Here is a 13010-nt window from a genome sequence, read left to right as displayed (position 1 = left end):
TAATTGCATCTTTATCACTGCAAAAATTATAGATATTTTCAATAAAATATATTTGAAAATCTATAAAGTAAGACTAAGAAAATATTTCATCTAACCCACATAGCGATTAATGTGTGGCCACGAGCATTAAATAATATATTTTTGTTATAATATAAATTGTTACGGTGAAAATAGTTTGAATCATACTCAAAAATTAGTTTTACTACGTACGTTTTGGTTTTGAGTCGAGTATGATATTTTTGAAATTATATATATAATGGATCAACGCTAGTAAATCTAATTTTGTGGAGGATAGTATATTAGCAGAGTAAATGATTTATTTGGTGATATATACTCCGAAATATCAAACTAAACACGCTCCCACATTATTCAAGCTCAATATCAAACTAAAACATGCTCGAAATATATAAATAAATCCATCTGTACAAATATATTTCGAAATATTTATAACATTTATTCTTGTTTAATTACGTGCTCGATATCTATCTAGTTTTCAAAAGTGATCCGCAGCCAGCATGATTCCCATTTCCTTGGAATAATTGTACAACACATTACATTGAATTTTCTTGAAATCGAAAAATACCATGAATTGCTCCCATTTAGGCTATATATTCGACTAGTCGTTTAAACAGAAGCTTCGAGCGTGAACAGTGAGGTGCACTGGGCAAGTGCGTGCGTGCGTGCATGCATTGCAAGGCTAAGCGTGCTTGTCTTCGGACGATAACCCCTCGAACGAGGGCTTTGCAACTTCACCAGACTTTCTGAATGCCTTTCTAGCCTGTATAAATATATGCAAACATGCATTATGTTATCATAAGTAATATATGGTTTAGGGCATGTTTGTCACAATAAGTCTGACCAAAATAGATTTGATATCTGTTTATTTTAAAAGTAGGAATTACTAAAATATTGTCATTGTCCGTATTTGGAATCATTTTTCGCCTGAGTGCTGCCATGGTTTCAAAACGTATGATAATATTCAATTACTATGTTATGAGATACACAAGAAGACAAGTTATTACATAAGAAACAAATTTTGACTCATAAAATAATCAAATTTCCTCAATCAGCCAACTTACAAGATCATTTTCGTCTTTGCTAACAAAATTCTCTCTATGTATATATGTTTGCGGCGCGAATAAGTAAGACCAACCATATCTTTCTTGACAAGAAATCTGTACCCATAGTCTCTTCATACAAGATGTTGCTTATTTCATTGCTGAATCTTCCTTTTGTTGTTGTTGTGGCACAATCACAATACTAGAATCGCTTTCGTGATCGGATGATGATCGTTGGAAAAGTGTTTTTCACGACGATTCGAGATAGAGGTTTTTTTTCCGTTTCCTGTATGAAACCCATTTTGGCTGTCGGCTTTGAGATTTAAGAATTGTAAATGTTTGGGACTAGTCAAGAGTAGAGAGGGGAATGAGTTGAGTGGGTAGCATGTTCTTCTATCATCGTGCATGGATGAATTGTTTGGGTCTTTTGTCGTGTATCTCTCGCGAAATACCTATATTGCCCTTGCTAAACACGTTTGTTTTGGTATTTCACGGTGGTTCTTAGTTCATATTCAGGTATGGAACTGAAATTTGAATCAAGAAAGATTTTAAAGTTTGAAATCGGTCATTTTTTTTGTAGGGAAAAAATAAAACTTTTCGATCTATTAACTTGTTACATTTTGAGTTTTTGATCGGACTAAAATATTTAAATTTACTTTAGTATAACTTCAAATAAATTGCTAACAATACCGAATTTTTTTTTGTAAAGATTGAATTATTATTATTATTTTTTTTTGAAAAGATTGAATTAGTTTTGGTTCTTATCATGACATGTATTTTGGAACTTCATACAGAAATAATTGCGTAACTATGCAATATTTGTGAAAAGTAAAATAATTTCAATGTCTCGATACCATAAAGATTTGAAGTTGTTTTAAGAACAAATATGCATTTGGACTATATTTAAAATCGTTTTTATAATTAAAGAGTAGTATGTTTCGATTTTTATCGTTACCTTTATTTCTAAAAATATATAAAAAAAAACTCTCAATTGTTCTTTGTAGAACACCTTTTTAAAAATATTTCACAAAAAATTTATCCAAACACATGCTTTTATTTTTATATTTGTAAAATACTAAAAATATTTGCTCAGCCGAGCCTTAATTTGTTTTGGTTCAGAAAATGTAGTTGAGATAATTTTCTCCTAATTTTATTTCGATTCCTTGAAAAAAAAAAAAAAAAAAAAGAACCGCTAATAAGATGAATATACTTTTTTTAAAGAAATTATTGCAAAATGAATGATAATGCATTCTTTTTCAAATCCAAAAGTAAACAGTATAAAGTTGACTGTCCTACTTACGTAGTATTCTATCGATCATGTATGTATGGATTGGGAGGAGGACTCTCCATTCTCATTGATATATCATAAAAAAGTACTTTCATTTTATCTCTTTAGCTTAGGAAAGTTCTTTAAAAAAACTAGCTTTCTCACGGACTTGTAGCCAATTTTAGAATTCTCAAATTTTTCATATGATTGAATTGAAATGGTAGTTTGATTGCTCACTTTCTTGTTAGCCATTGGACTGTGAGAGATTTTTTTCATTACATGGTAAACAGGTGATTTCGATTGTCATAAAAGATAATCTGAAATCCGATGTTATAAATTAAAATACTTACACTTAATAGATTTTTTTTTTTAAAAAAAACAAGAATAAAGAGTTACACCAGATGAGCGTTAAAATTAAAATGGTTAGAAAGTGCAAAGCATGGTTGTGAATGAAGTGAAAATCAAGCAAGAAAAATTGAACTTTATTGATAAATAAACTATGGAACAATATTTATAAATGAATAAGAAATGAAAATATATTATGCGCCTGTACTAATTTGCATAATTTACGATGATTTATAGGAATAGTCAAATTATCCACGTCATACAAGATGGATACGATACAATGCCATGTAACAACACAACTAGTGATGATAAAGAAAATACTAATAGCAAACAAACATTGTGTGTACGTAGGATCTGTGAGGGAATACAAACCACACCTCAAAATTTTCTTTACAAAATCGTGATCAGCGCAGAGACCGAACACGAAAGATGTTGCTCAGAAACTACATACATAGAGCTGCACCTAGCCAATCTAAAACTACGGATTTATTGAACAAATAGAGAGGCCGTATACGAGTAAGAGGATATCATCAAGCTGGTGTTTCTCGCCGTACAAAAAGAGCATCAAAATACTCTTCTACACAACGGGCAAGAACCGTGTCTCACCAGCCAAGAGTCGATGCAAGGTAGATGAAACAAGTGGTGACAATGAGGTAAACTTCGCACGGTCTCCCCTAGCTGAAAGTCCTGCGTATATTTAAAAGCATGGACAGATTCTTCTAAATCAGTTCAACTTGTCGATAAAAGAAGTCTATATACAAAGAGCTCAAACTTTGGCCAACACTTGAATAATTACAATGGCCTCTTCTGAAATTAGGTGGATATAAATGAATACCCACAACGAGCGTAGATGTAGGATGTGTCGTATGCGTAATTGCTTTGTCATAGAAATTACGCAAATTTCATAAATGTCACTATATAGGCCAAAAGTCAAGGTGCACTGATGTAGTTTATCTAACAAGAGACAGATAAAAAGGGAAAGAAATTAGAACAGTACCTGAAGGCAAACAGAACAAGAGACTCCCTCTCCGGAAGTATCAACAATGTCGTCTCTTGCAACCCTTATCTTGGGAACTTTTCAACTGTGTCTACTAACAAACCATTTGCCCCGCCAGTGTCAAAAATGTCGGGAACGTCTTCAAATGTTGTTTCTACAGCTCCCATCTGATTACGAAGAAAATTTCGTAAGTCAAAAAAGTAAAAATACTGTCATCCCTATTTCAAAAGAAAGCAATCGAGCACCATAATACCTGACTTTGCACGGCACTTAGCATAGCTGGACCAATACGCTCGCGGACAAGTCTGCCACTTAGAAGGCTCACTATCACATCAATCTGTACAGTCAGATTATCAGCTCCAAACTCAATCAGATTACTAAACATGCTATAAATCTCGAAGATTGAATGCCAGAATTATCACGTCTGCAATTGAATAGTATTGACTCAAGATTATTAATCCATTCAATAGATAAGACTTACCAAATACAGGAGACACTGTATCCCAGATTCATCGGACTGCCACAAAAGAAGTGATGATTCAAAGACTTCGATGGAGTAAACAGCACCGGATATGGCACCAACCGAAGCCCCTCTAACAAATCCACTTTCTGTCTCTTGGCCAATAAGCGCTCCAGTCATTGCTCCCAATATGGTACCAACTGCATAGCAGGGACAGCTCCTTCATTAGCATAAAGAATAATTCGAGAGAAAGTACTACTAAAGATCAACATCCCTCTAAATTCGGTAGTCGCTGCGTGAGACGTTTCTGAAAAAAATAATCATAAGGTGATTGAAAAATCACCTTTAATCAACTCCAAAAACCTATACAGCACAAAATTCACATCCAAAATCCTACACCACACAATCACAAAGAAAATGAAAACTGCATCCTTGGGGTTCTCAGTATGAATGATGGTTTTCTTCACATTCTCTGTCACCCAAGGTCCAAACATAGCCTAAAATTATAATTTCTTTAAATGTTCTAAATCCCCAAATATGCTGAAAACCCCCAATTTGCGGTACATAGCAAAAACCTAAACCCTAAAACAATAAAAACCACGGGAGAACAAATCAATGTTAAGGAAAAAACACATTATAATTATGGGGTGGGTGAAACCACCAAACCCCTTGAATCGTGATAACCCACCTGCATTAGAAGCGTACGATCAAACCAAAATCAAGAAATTGAATCTACAACCACTCAAACCAAATGGTTCCAATATGTTGTTTGTACTTAAGAAGTCTACTACAAACAAAAAATGTTGAAACATATTGGAACCATTTGCAGCAAGGGAGGTGGAAAAGGAGTGTGGATTGGCAGTCCTCACTCACCCAAGGCACCTAAGCATGGCCCTCGTCCCCCTTCTCGTCTAAAATGCACTGAGATGCGCCAAATTGCAGCTGTTCTCTTCCAAGAATCCCCATTTTCTTCAAAATGTTTGGTGCCATCCTTTTTGCCGAAACCTGTCTGCAAATCCTTGGCTTCTAATAGAGCCCTATTCTACGAGGATGAACTGTGCCAAGCGGTTGCGCAAAACAATCTTCGTTGATTTTTGCTGTTTTCTGGTATTATTTTTGTTCCATATATGTGTATAGCTAGAACATTGGCATGATTGCTTTTGGTATAGTTTCTGGAGATTTGGAGTAGGCCCGCCTGGTGAAATTTTTCTAGTCAGTTTAGGTGCTTGTGAATTTTGGGGCCTAAAGATTCTGTTGTCATAGGAAATCCGCCGAATCAATAAGTGGTTGAACTTCTAGAACTTAAATATCATCTTGACCGTCGGTTGAATTACTGTTTGAACAGTCTAAAACACCCTGTGGATCACCAACTACTGCACCAACGTCGAACTGGTTCCAGGATACATCAAATCCTGCATCAACGTCCAATCTTAGTGGATTTGGAGAAAGAGGTTTTCAAACAAAAAAACTTCTTCGGAAGTCATCTAACAAAGATATTGTCCAATCGATTCTGAATTCTCCCAACCGATTATAATGTGCTAGTGCATTAGTAGGGACAATAGATCTAACACAGTAGTCGATTTCAACTGGTTAATAAGACAAGACGAATCTTTAAAATATTTATTTCATTTCATGTTTTCTTATTCTATTAGGGTGTGTTTGGTACAAGTGATGAGATAAATAAATGATTAATTATGCTATAGATAATCAAACATTATGTGATACTATTAAGATTGTTTGGTTCAATATTTTGAATATGTGATTAGCTTTTAAATATTGAGTGAGTCTCATGTGAGACCGTCCCACGGATCATAATCCGTGAGACGGGTCAACTCTACCCATATTCACAATAAAAAGTAATACTCTTAGCATAAAAAGTAATACTTTTTCATGGGTAACCCAAATAAGAGATCCGTCTCACAAATACGACCCGTGAGACCGTCTCACACAAGTTTTTGCGTATTAATAAATTTAATATTATAACCCTTGTTAAGTTTACTTATTTGTTGTGCTCAAAGCAATACATAATATTAGATAATAATAATAATAATGTTAATAATAACGATATTAATAATCTCTGAATTAATATGTGTAATATCATAAAATTAAATATAATAAAAATAAAAATATTATTGATAAGCATAACCAACATTAAAATTTAGTTTTTATTATTTTATTAAAATATATACAAATAAATTATTTTTTTCAAAATAAAATATATCTTTATATTTTTTAAAGTTTAAATCAAATTAAATAATAATGATATATATTAAATATCAGGATCGACATCTAACGTACAACATTTTAAAATAAATTTTTTATTCAAGGCACAAACTTGTGTGAGACGGTCTCATGGGTCGTATTTTGTGAGACGGATCTCTATTTGGGTCATCCATGAAAAAGTATTACTTTTTATGCTAAGAGTATTACTTTTATTGTGAATATGAGTAGGGTTGACCCGTCTCACAGATTAAGATCCGTGAGACGGTCTCACATAAGACTCGCTCTTTATTCAATAAATAACTTAACACTCTAAGAAATAAGAGGAGAAAAATGTAATTTATTAAGTTTTGATAGTGTATCTCACTTGATTTGTTAGATTAATAATCAAATAGTTATCTAAAAAATTGGATCTTAAATCGGATCAAAATGATTATTAAAACATCTTAAAATTTTAACCAAATATTGGATAAGTGTTTGACTATTAATTTATCATTGTTTAATCCACTCAACCAATCACACCCTTAGAATATACTTGAACCTTTCCTATTTTAAATTGATTTTCCATAAACAAAGAACATTTTCATTTACCTAAGAATAAAGAGAGAGGGATTCATTTCCTTGTACTAAAATTGTGCTATGATAACGGTACGGTTTATATTTTGTTTTAAGAGGCACTTTAGGTTTTGTATTTCATGATTCCGGGACAAATATACAATATTTAATAAAAATATTACCACCGCTAAATTTTTAAATGGATGAGCTTATTGAGGACTTCTGAAAACATGTCTTTGATATTTCTTCTTATATAGAAAATTGAACACTTAAATGAGTTTATAATGACATAAAATGCACTCTTATAAAAAATCGGTTTTGCCATTTTCATAAAATAAGAGCAAATACGAAGTATTTGTTAGTTGATATAAGAGTTCGTTATGTTGTGGCGTTTACATGTGCATGAGATGTGATAGAATAATATTAGATACAATCATCAACAGGAACACAAAAAAATAAGTGATATTTAGAACAAAATGCTACGTGTGTACCATGAATAATCTTATACGACAAAAATCAACTCTTGAACATGTTGAAATCACCTCTATATTCTAGATAGCAGTGCATAGATGAATCAGACCATAATAATAATTCTTAGGGTTGAACCAGTGACAAATACTTGTAGAGCCAATTTTTTCTAATAATTTTTTGGGCTTGAATCAATTAGTACATAAATTATTTAGAACAATTATTACATGTCAATTGACAAAAAAAATCTATTTAGTTTAACGTAGATTTCTATCATGATTTTTATTTAATTAAAAGAATATTTTTGTCAATTGATTTAGAATGATTAAAGCAAATTATAATCTCTATATTATCTAAGAACAGAAGTAACACTCATGTTCTTATTCTCACCATATTTTCAAATTTTGAACATCCAATCCTTATCTATATTTTTGAAAGTATAGTTATGTTATACATTAATTATTATTTATTTAAAGTATGGTATTAAAGATAAATCGGCTATTTTTTTAGGAAAAAATTAATATGACAATAGTAAATATTTTATTCTTATTTAGATTATTTATTTTTTTAGTAATTTTAGAGTAAGTTTTTTGTTTTTCTTATCTAATCTTGTATTTGAGTTTTATTTAATTCTATCAAAATTTTCTAGCAAAAGTTAATGTGAAACAATTTGAAATACAAAGATAAGATCTTCTTAATGATAATTTGGAGATAAATTATATCATCACCATATGTCAAAATTTTAAAAAGTAAAACTTGATATAAATCACCTTATAAATCATTAAAGATTTTTCGATTTTTAAAAACATAGGCTTTGTTTTTATAAATAAAAGATATCGGATTTTAAATATCGATTATTTTACTTCTTTGTTTTTTTTTTTCGAGATATAAAATATTATTTGTTCCGATATATAAATAAATAAAATTAACCTTTATCTTTTTATCTTGATACTAAATACGTATATCCTAATTAAATCCGAGCTGTAATTATATTTGTCGTAGGAAACTAATTCCCCGCTTCATTGCTCTATATATATGCGGGGAGACTAGAACACTGCACTTTTATTTGCTTCCGAACAAGAAAACGGGCGGAGATAGGCGATTTCGATTTCGAGTGGGAATTTTTGGGTTTTCTTTAATCGATTCGATTGTGTTGGTGGGTTTGATGTTCAGTTGCCTGACCTATTTTTTTGTTTTCTGCAATGGCTACTGCTTCTGACTCCTCCGCCTCTGTTCAATCTGTAAATTCTGTTATTGATCGCCATTCACGGCTCGCGTCGCCTTGTTCATGTTCGAGTATCTCTGATCAGAAGCACGTTTTGCCTTCTGAAATTTTCCTAAACCAATTAATCGCACCACCTGCTAGTTTCTTGGCCGAGGATGGTCAGGCTGAGGGAAGTGAGAATGTTGGTGTAACCAAGAAGTGTGTTTGGAACAATCCTGCTAATGGTGTTGCTCCGCAGGTTGGTGCTTTGATGGGGACAGCATCTTGGCCTGATTTCTCCAAATCAGCTCGTGCTTCCACGAAGGCTTCTTCGAGTTCGACTGATTCTCTTGAAGAACTCTCTCACGAACCAATCATTCTGTCACAGGTTTATTATTTCTGTCATTGTTGTTCTCTATATTTTGGCCCTTTTAATCTACCTGTTCAATTTATCTGATGTTCTTAGTTGCTTGGGTTTTATTATATATGCTTCTAGTGCTATTATGAACTCGATGATCAAGTTTCGTACAAGTTAGACTGCTTTCCTTACGAAATTTTCTTTTTGTGAATAATAGGGGACGTCAGTTGACTCTTGGTCTTCACAGGAAGTAGCAACAAATTCAGCTTCGAACCATGAATCTCCTATCCGCCAGTGTTCTCCGGAGCTAGGTGGTGACAGGACAAGTCACAGAAACATAACAGCCAACGGCAGCTTTTCTCAAGCACCAAATTCACACAGTTCTGTGGTTGAAGCGTCTCCTTTTAAGCCAGTGAAGTCCAGCATCTCTTCGGGGTATCTCCTAGGGACAACACACGTTGGGATGTTGGACAGAGAGGAGGATCTCACAGTGGGCATGAGCCACACCATCCGCGTGGTCCTTTTAGAAGGAACAACAGTGGACCGCAACTTCAAGGGAATGGTTCTTCTAATCATGGCCATGGTAGCAAACGATACCAGGAACGTTGGATTGATGATTGGAGCTATAACCATCAATCTTTTGGCAGCAGAGTAAACCTTGCACCCCAGCAGAGTGTCGCCTCTCGGCCCTTCATACGTGGTCCAGTTTCAAGTGCTCCTTTTATTCCTCCACCTCCCCCTGTGGGTGCGCGGCCCTATGGTCCCCCAGTGTTCTACAATGGTGAGGTTTGCTGCTTTGAGATACTTGCTTCTGTAGATTATCTTGCGTGCTAATTATATTTTGTTTCAATTTGCAGATGCTTCATCTTTTACGTATTTTGCTCTTGGACCCCACCCAGGTTCACCCGGGCACATGCCTATGTTTCCATATGCACCAATGTCGTCTCCCATACCTGATCCTCACTTGCCTTCCAAAATTGTGAAACAGATAGATTATTATTTTTGGTATGTTATTTTTGTTATGCATACTAAATGATTCATCCGCTCATTGCTGTCTATTTGCGCATGGTATCAACGCTTGGATTTTCACATGTATCTTGCAGTGATGATAATTTGGTGAAGGACACATATTTGCGCCAGAAAATGGATGTGGATGGATGGGTTCCCATAAACTTAATAGCAAGCTTTAAGAAAGTAAGTCGGTCAAATTAATGAAAAATTTCCTGCTTATGCTTATTTCTTTATCCATTTTATCTAAACTTAAACTTGCGATTCTTTTTTGATTGTTGGTACATAGAAGAGAAATTTTGAGGCTCTAGATCAGAAAGTTGAAAATATCAAAAGCTTGATTCTTTAATTGGAATTTAGTGAGCAATATAGGTTAAGAATTTTGAAATGTTTCGGTTTTGTTAGATTATTCTTGGATGAAATAAAATGACAATTGATATCTAACTGTAATACGCTTGAGTTTATCAGAAGATTTATATTGATATGGAAATGGTAAATTTGTATGACCAAGAATGCACATTAGAATCATGGTACACTCTTTTTAGTTGGTTTCATTAGGTAACAATGATACTATTTTGAGAATGAAGTAGCTTGGACGGGTTAGTTATTCATGTAAGTTGTCTTTGGAGTGGAATTTGGAGATGCCTGATCGGATCAAAAGCATCTCTGGCTGAAAATCTTGCCTGCCATGATTTGAAACACCAAATCGACTGTTAGTGCTGCCATTTAACCTCTTATCATAGTCACAGAGGCAGCTGGATATTTTATGGCTGATCATATCAAACTTTTTAAATGATTTGCCACCTATTACGATGAGACTTAACTATGAATACTAATATTATACATTCTCAATTTTTCAGATTAGGGAGCTGACAGACAATGTCCAACTTATATTGGATGCTTTGCGAGCTTCGAATGTGGTGGAAATACAGGTGAAATGTATCGCATATTTGATCCTCGCAATACCACTTTTCTTATAGTAAATCTTTTACTAGTAGTGTAGTCCAAAATTTTACTGAAAAAACAAGTGAATATGCGATTAACTTATGAGCAAAATCTGCTAATATCCCCTTTTCAGCTTTCTCATGCGACTTGTTCTATATATCTATAGACTTGTTATCCTTTGGGTATTTTGTAGACATTTCATCCCACGACATGCACTTTAGATAGAGTATTGGTGGTTTCTAACTCATCTAGGCGATTTTTTTTCTTACTCTTGCAGGGAGAAAAGGTGAGGAGGAAGGGTAATTGGAGAAAATGGATAATGCCAACCTTCTTGTATTCTACATGATCAAGTCCTCAATTTCTTTAATGAGCAATATAGGTTAAGAAGTAAAATCATTGAACGAGGAAACAACTGGTTCTTTAGTGGTTTTTTTAAAATACAATTGTGCATTTTACGATGTCCTTTTACCAAGTACTCTAATATTTTGCCAAAATATTAATTTCCCGTCAAAATGTTATTTCTAAAAAAGAAAAGATATATCATTAATATTGAAATATATGTACTACAATAAATGATAATTTCAATTATTGTTTGTATTGATTATATCAATTCATTTAGTTCAAATTTGAATTAATTCATTTTTATATTAATTAAAATATAATTTATATATTATATATTTTTTATTATTTTTTATTCAAATTGAAACTAAACTTTATTGAAAATATAAACTAAATTAAAATTTTTTACATTGATTATATCAATCAATTTAATTTGTGATATGATTTGTGTTACTATGATATATTTAATTTTTATTACAAACTGTATAAATAAATTTTAAACACAATGATTGCAATGTTATATATATATATATATCACTCATCCATTCGATGTGTAATTTTTCTATATTTCATCACATCCAATAGATGAGTGACACCTCATCGGTGCTCACAAAAGTGTGTACGGTAGGTGTGCAGGATATCAAAATTAATTATATATGTGTGTGTGTACTGTAATAAATGACCACTTTAATTATTGTTTGCATTGATTATATCAATTCATTTAATTCAATTTTGAATTTATTTAATTTTTGTATTAATTCAAATGTAATTTATGTATTATATGTTTTTATTTTTTTACTCAAATTGAAACTAATCGAAGATAGCCTAAATTGGGGCAATCCATGGTATTTTTCGATTTCTAGATAATTCAATGTTAAGTGTTGTACAATTATTCCAAGGAAATGGGAATCATGCTGGCTGCGGATCAACTTTTGAAAAACTAGATAGATATCGAGCACATAATTAAACAAGAATACAATGTTATAAAATATTTTGAAATATATTTATACAGATGGATTATTTATATATTTCGAGCATGTTTTAGTTTGATATTTTTGAGTATAAGAATAATGTGGGAGCATGTTTTAGTTTGATATTTCGGAGAATATATCACCCAAATAAATCATATACTCTTGCTAATATACTATCCTCCAAAAATTAGATTTACTAGTATTTATCCATTATATACTATCCTCCAAAAATTAGATTAACTTAAGAGCAAAATCTGTTAATATCCCCTTTTCAGCTTTCTCATCCGACTTGTTCTATATATCTATATATCCTTCGGGTATTTTGTAGACATTTCATCCCACAACATGCACTTTAGATAGAGCATCGGTGCTTTCTAACTTATCTAGGCGATTTTTTTCTTACTCTTGCAGGGAGGAAAGGTGAGGAGGAAGGGTAACTGGAGAAAATGGATAATTCCAACCATCATGTTTCCTACAGAATCAAGTCCTCATTCTCTCAATATTTCTAGTCTGCATATAAATGATGAAAAGAAAAACACGTAGTTTCTAGCGATACTATTATCATAAGTGGGGACTTTGAACACACAACAACTCTATATTTTAGGCTGCTTTTCAGAGTTTGTGGTGGTCTCTAACTCATCTAGGCGATTTTTTTTCTTACTCTTGCAGGTAGAATAGGTGAGTAGGAAGGGTTACTGGAGAAAATGGATAATGCCAACTATCCTGTATTCTACAGGATCAAGTCCTCAATCTCTCAATATTTCTAATCTGCATATACATGATAAAAAGACTAACACAATTTCTAGCTATATTTT

The 13010-nt window shown here is 32.7% G+C and overlaps 2 protein-coding genes and 1 long non-coding RNA gene across 3 annotated transcripts; 2 read left to right on the top strand and 1 right to left on the bottom strand.

Moving 5' to 3' along the window:
• Window positions 1-2973: 2973 nt before the first annotated feature.
• On the bottom strand, window positions 2974-3749 carry LOC142534996 (uncharacterized). The gene is made up of 2 exons (XR_012817307.1): window positions 3668-3749; window positions 2974-3357 (listed from the first exon to the last, which is right to left on the bottom strand). It is a non-coding gene; the product is annotated as an uncharacterized LOC142534996 (long non-coding RNA).
• A 1020-nt stretch (window positions 3750-4769) lies between these two features.
• Window positions 4770-5218, top strand: LOC142534992 (F-box protein At4g35930-like). Its single transcript, XM_075641644.1, has 2 exons — window positions 4770-4894; window positions 4957-5218. Exons 1-2 carry the CDS (start codon window positions 4770-4772, stop codon window positions 5216-5218), a joined length of 387 nt encoding a protein of 128 aa, XP_075497759.1.
• Window positions 5219-8572: 3354 nt separating this feature from the next.
• Window positions 8573-12738, top strand: LOC142534991 (la-related protein 1C-like). Its single transcript, XM_075641642.1, has 8 exons — window positions 8573-8962; window positions 9150-9367; window positions 9460-9713; window positions 9790-9937; window positions 10036-10126; window positions 10801-10872; window positions 11163-11171; window positions 12607-12738. The coding sequence occupies exons 1-8, from the start codon at window positions 8573-8575 to the stop codon at window positions 12736-12738; spliced, it is 1314 nt and encodes a 437-aa protein (XP_075497757.1).
• The last annotated feature ends 272 nt before the right edge of the window (window positions 12739-13010 follow it).

Source organism: Primulina tabacum, unplaced genomic scaffold (assembly GCF_025594145.1).
Source record: "Primulina tabacum isolate GXHZ01 unplaced genomic scaffold, ASM2559414v2 Contig777, whole genome shotgun sequence".
NCBI lineage: Eukaryota > Viridiplantae > Streptophyta > Magnoliopsida > Lamiales > Gesneriaceae > Primulina > Primulina tabacum.
Note: the sequence above shows the minus strand (reverse complement) of the source record. Positions and strands in the feature narration are given on the sequence as shown.

Coding starts and splice junctions, on each gene's coding strand:
- LOC142534991 (XM_075641642.1), top strand. CDS start 8,573: ATGGCTACTGCTTCTGACTCCTCCGCCTCTGTTCAATCTGTAAATTCT. Junction 8,963..9,149: donor AACCAATCATTCTGTCACAG/GTTTATTATTTC, acceptor TGTGAATAATAG/GGGACGTCAGTTGACTCTTG. Junction 9,938..10,035: donor CAGATAGATTATTATTTTTG/GTATGTTATTTT, acceptor TGTATCTTGCAG/TGATGATAATTTGGTGAAGG.
- LOC142534992 (XM_075641644.1), top strand. CDS start 4,770: ATGGGGTGGGTGAAACCACCAAACCCCTTGAATCGTGATAACCCACCT. Junction 4,895..4,956: donor CCAAATGGTTCCAATATGTT/GTTTGTACTTAA, acceptor AACCATTTGCAG/CAAGGGAGGTGGAAAAGGAG.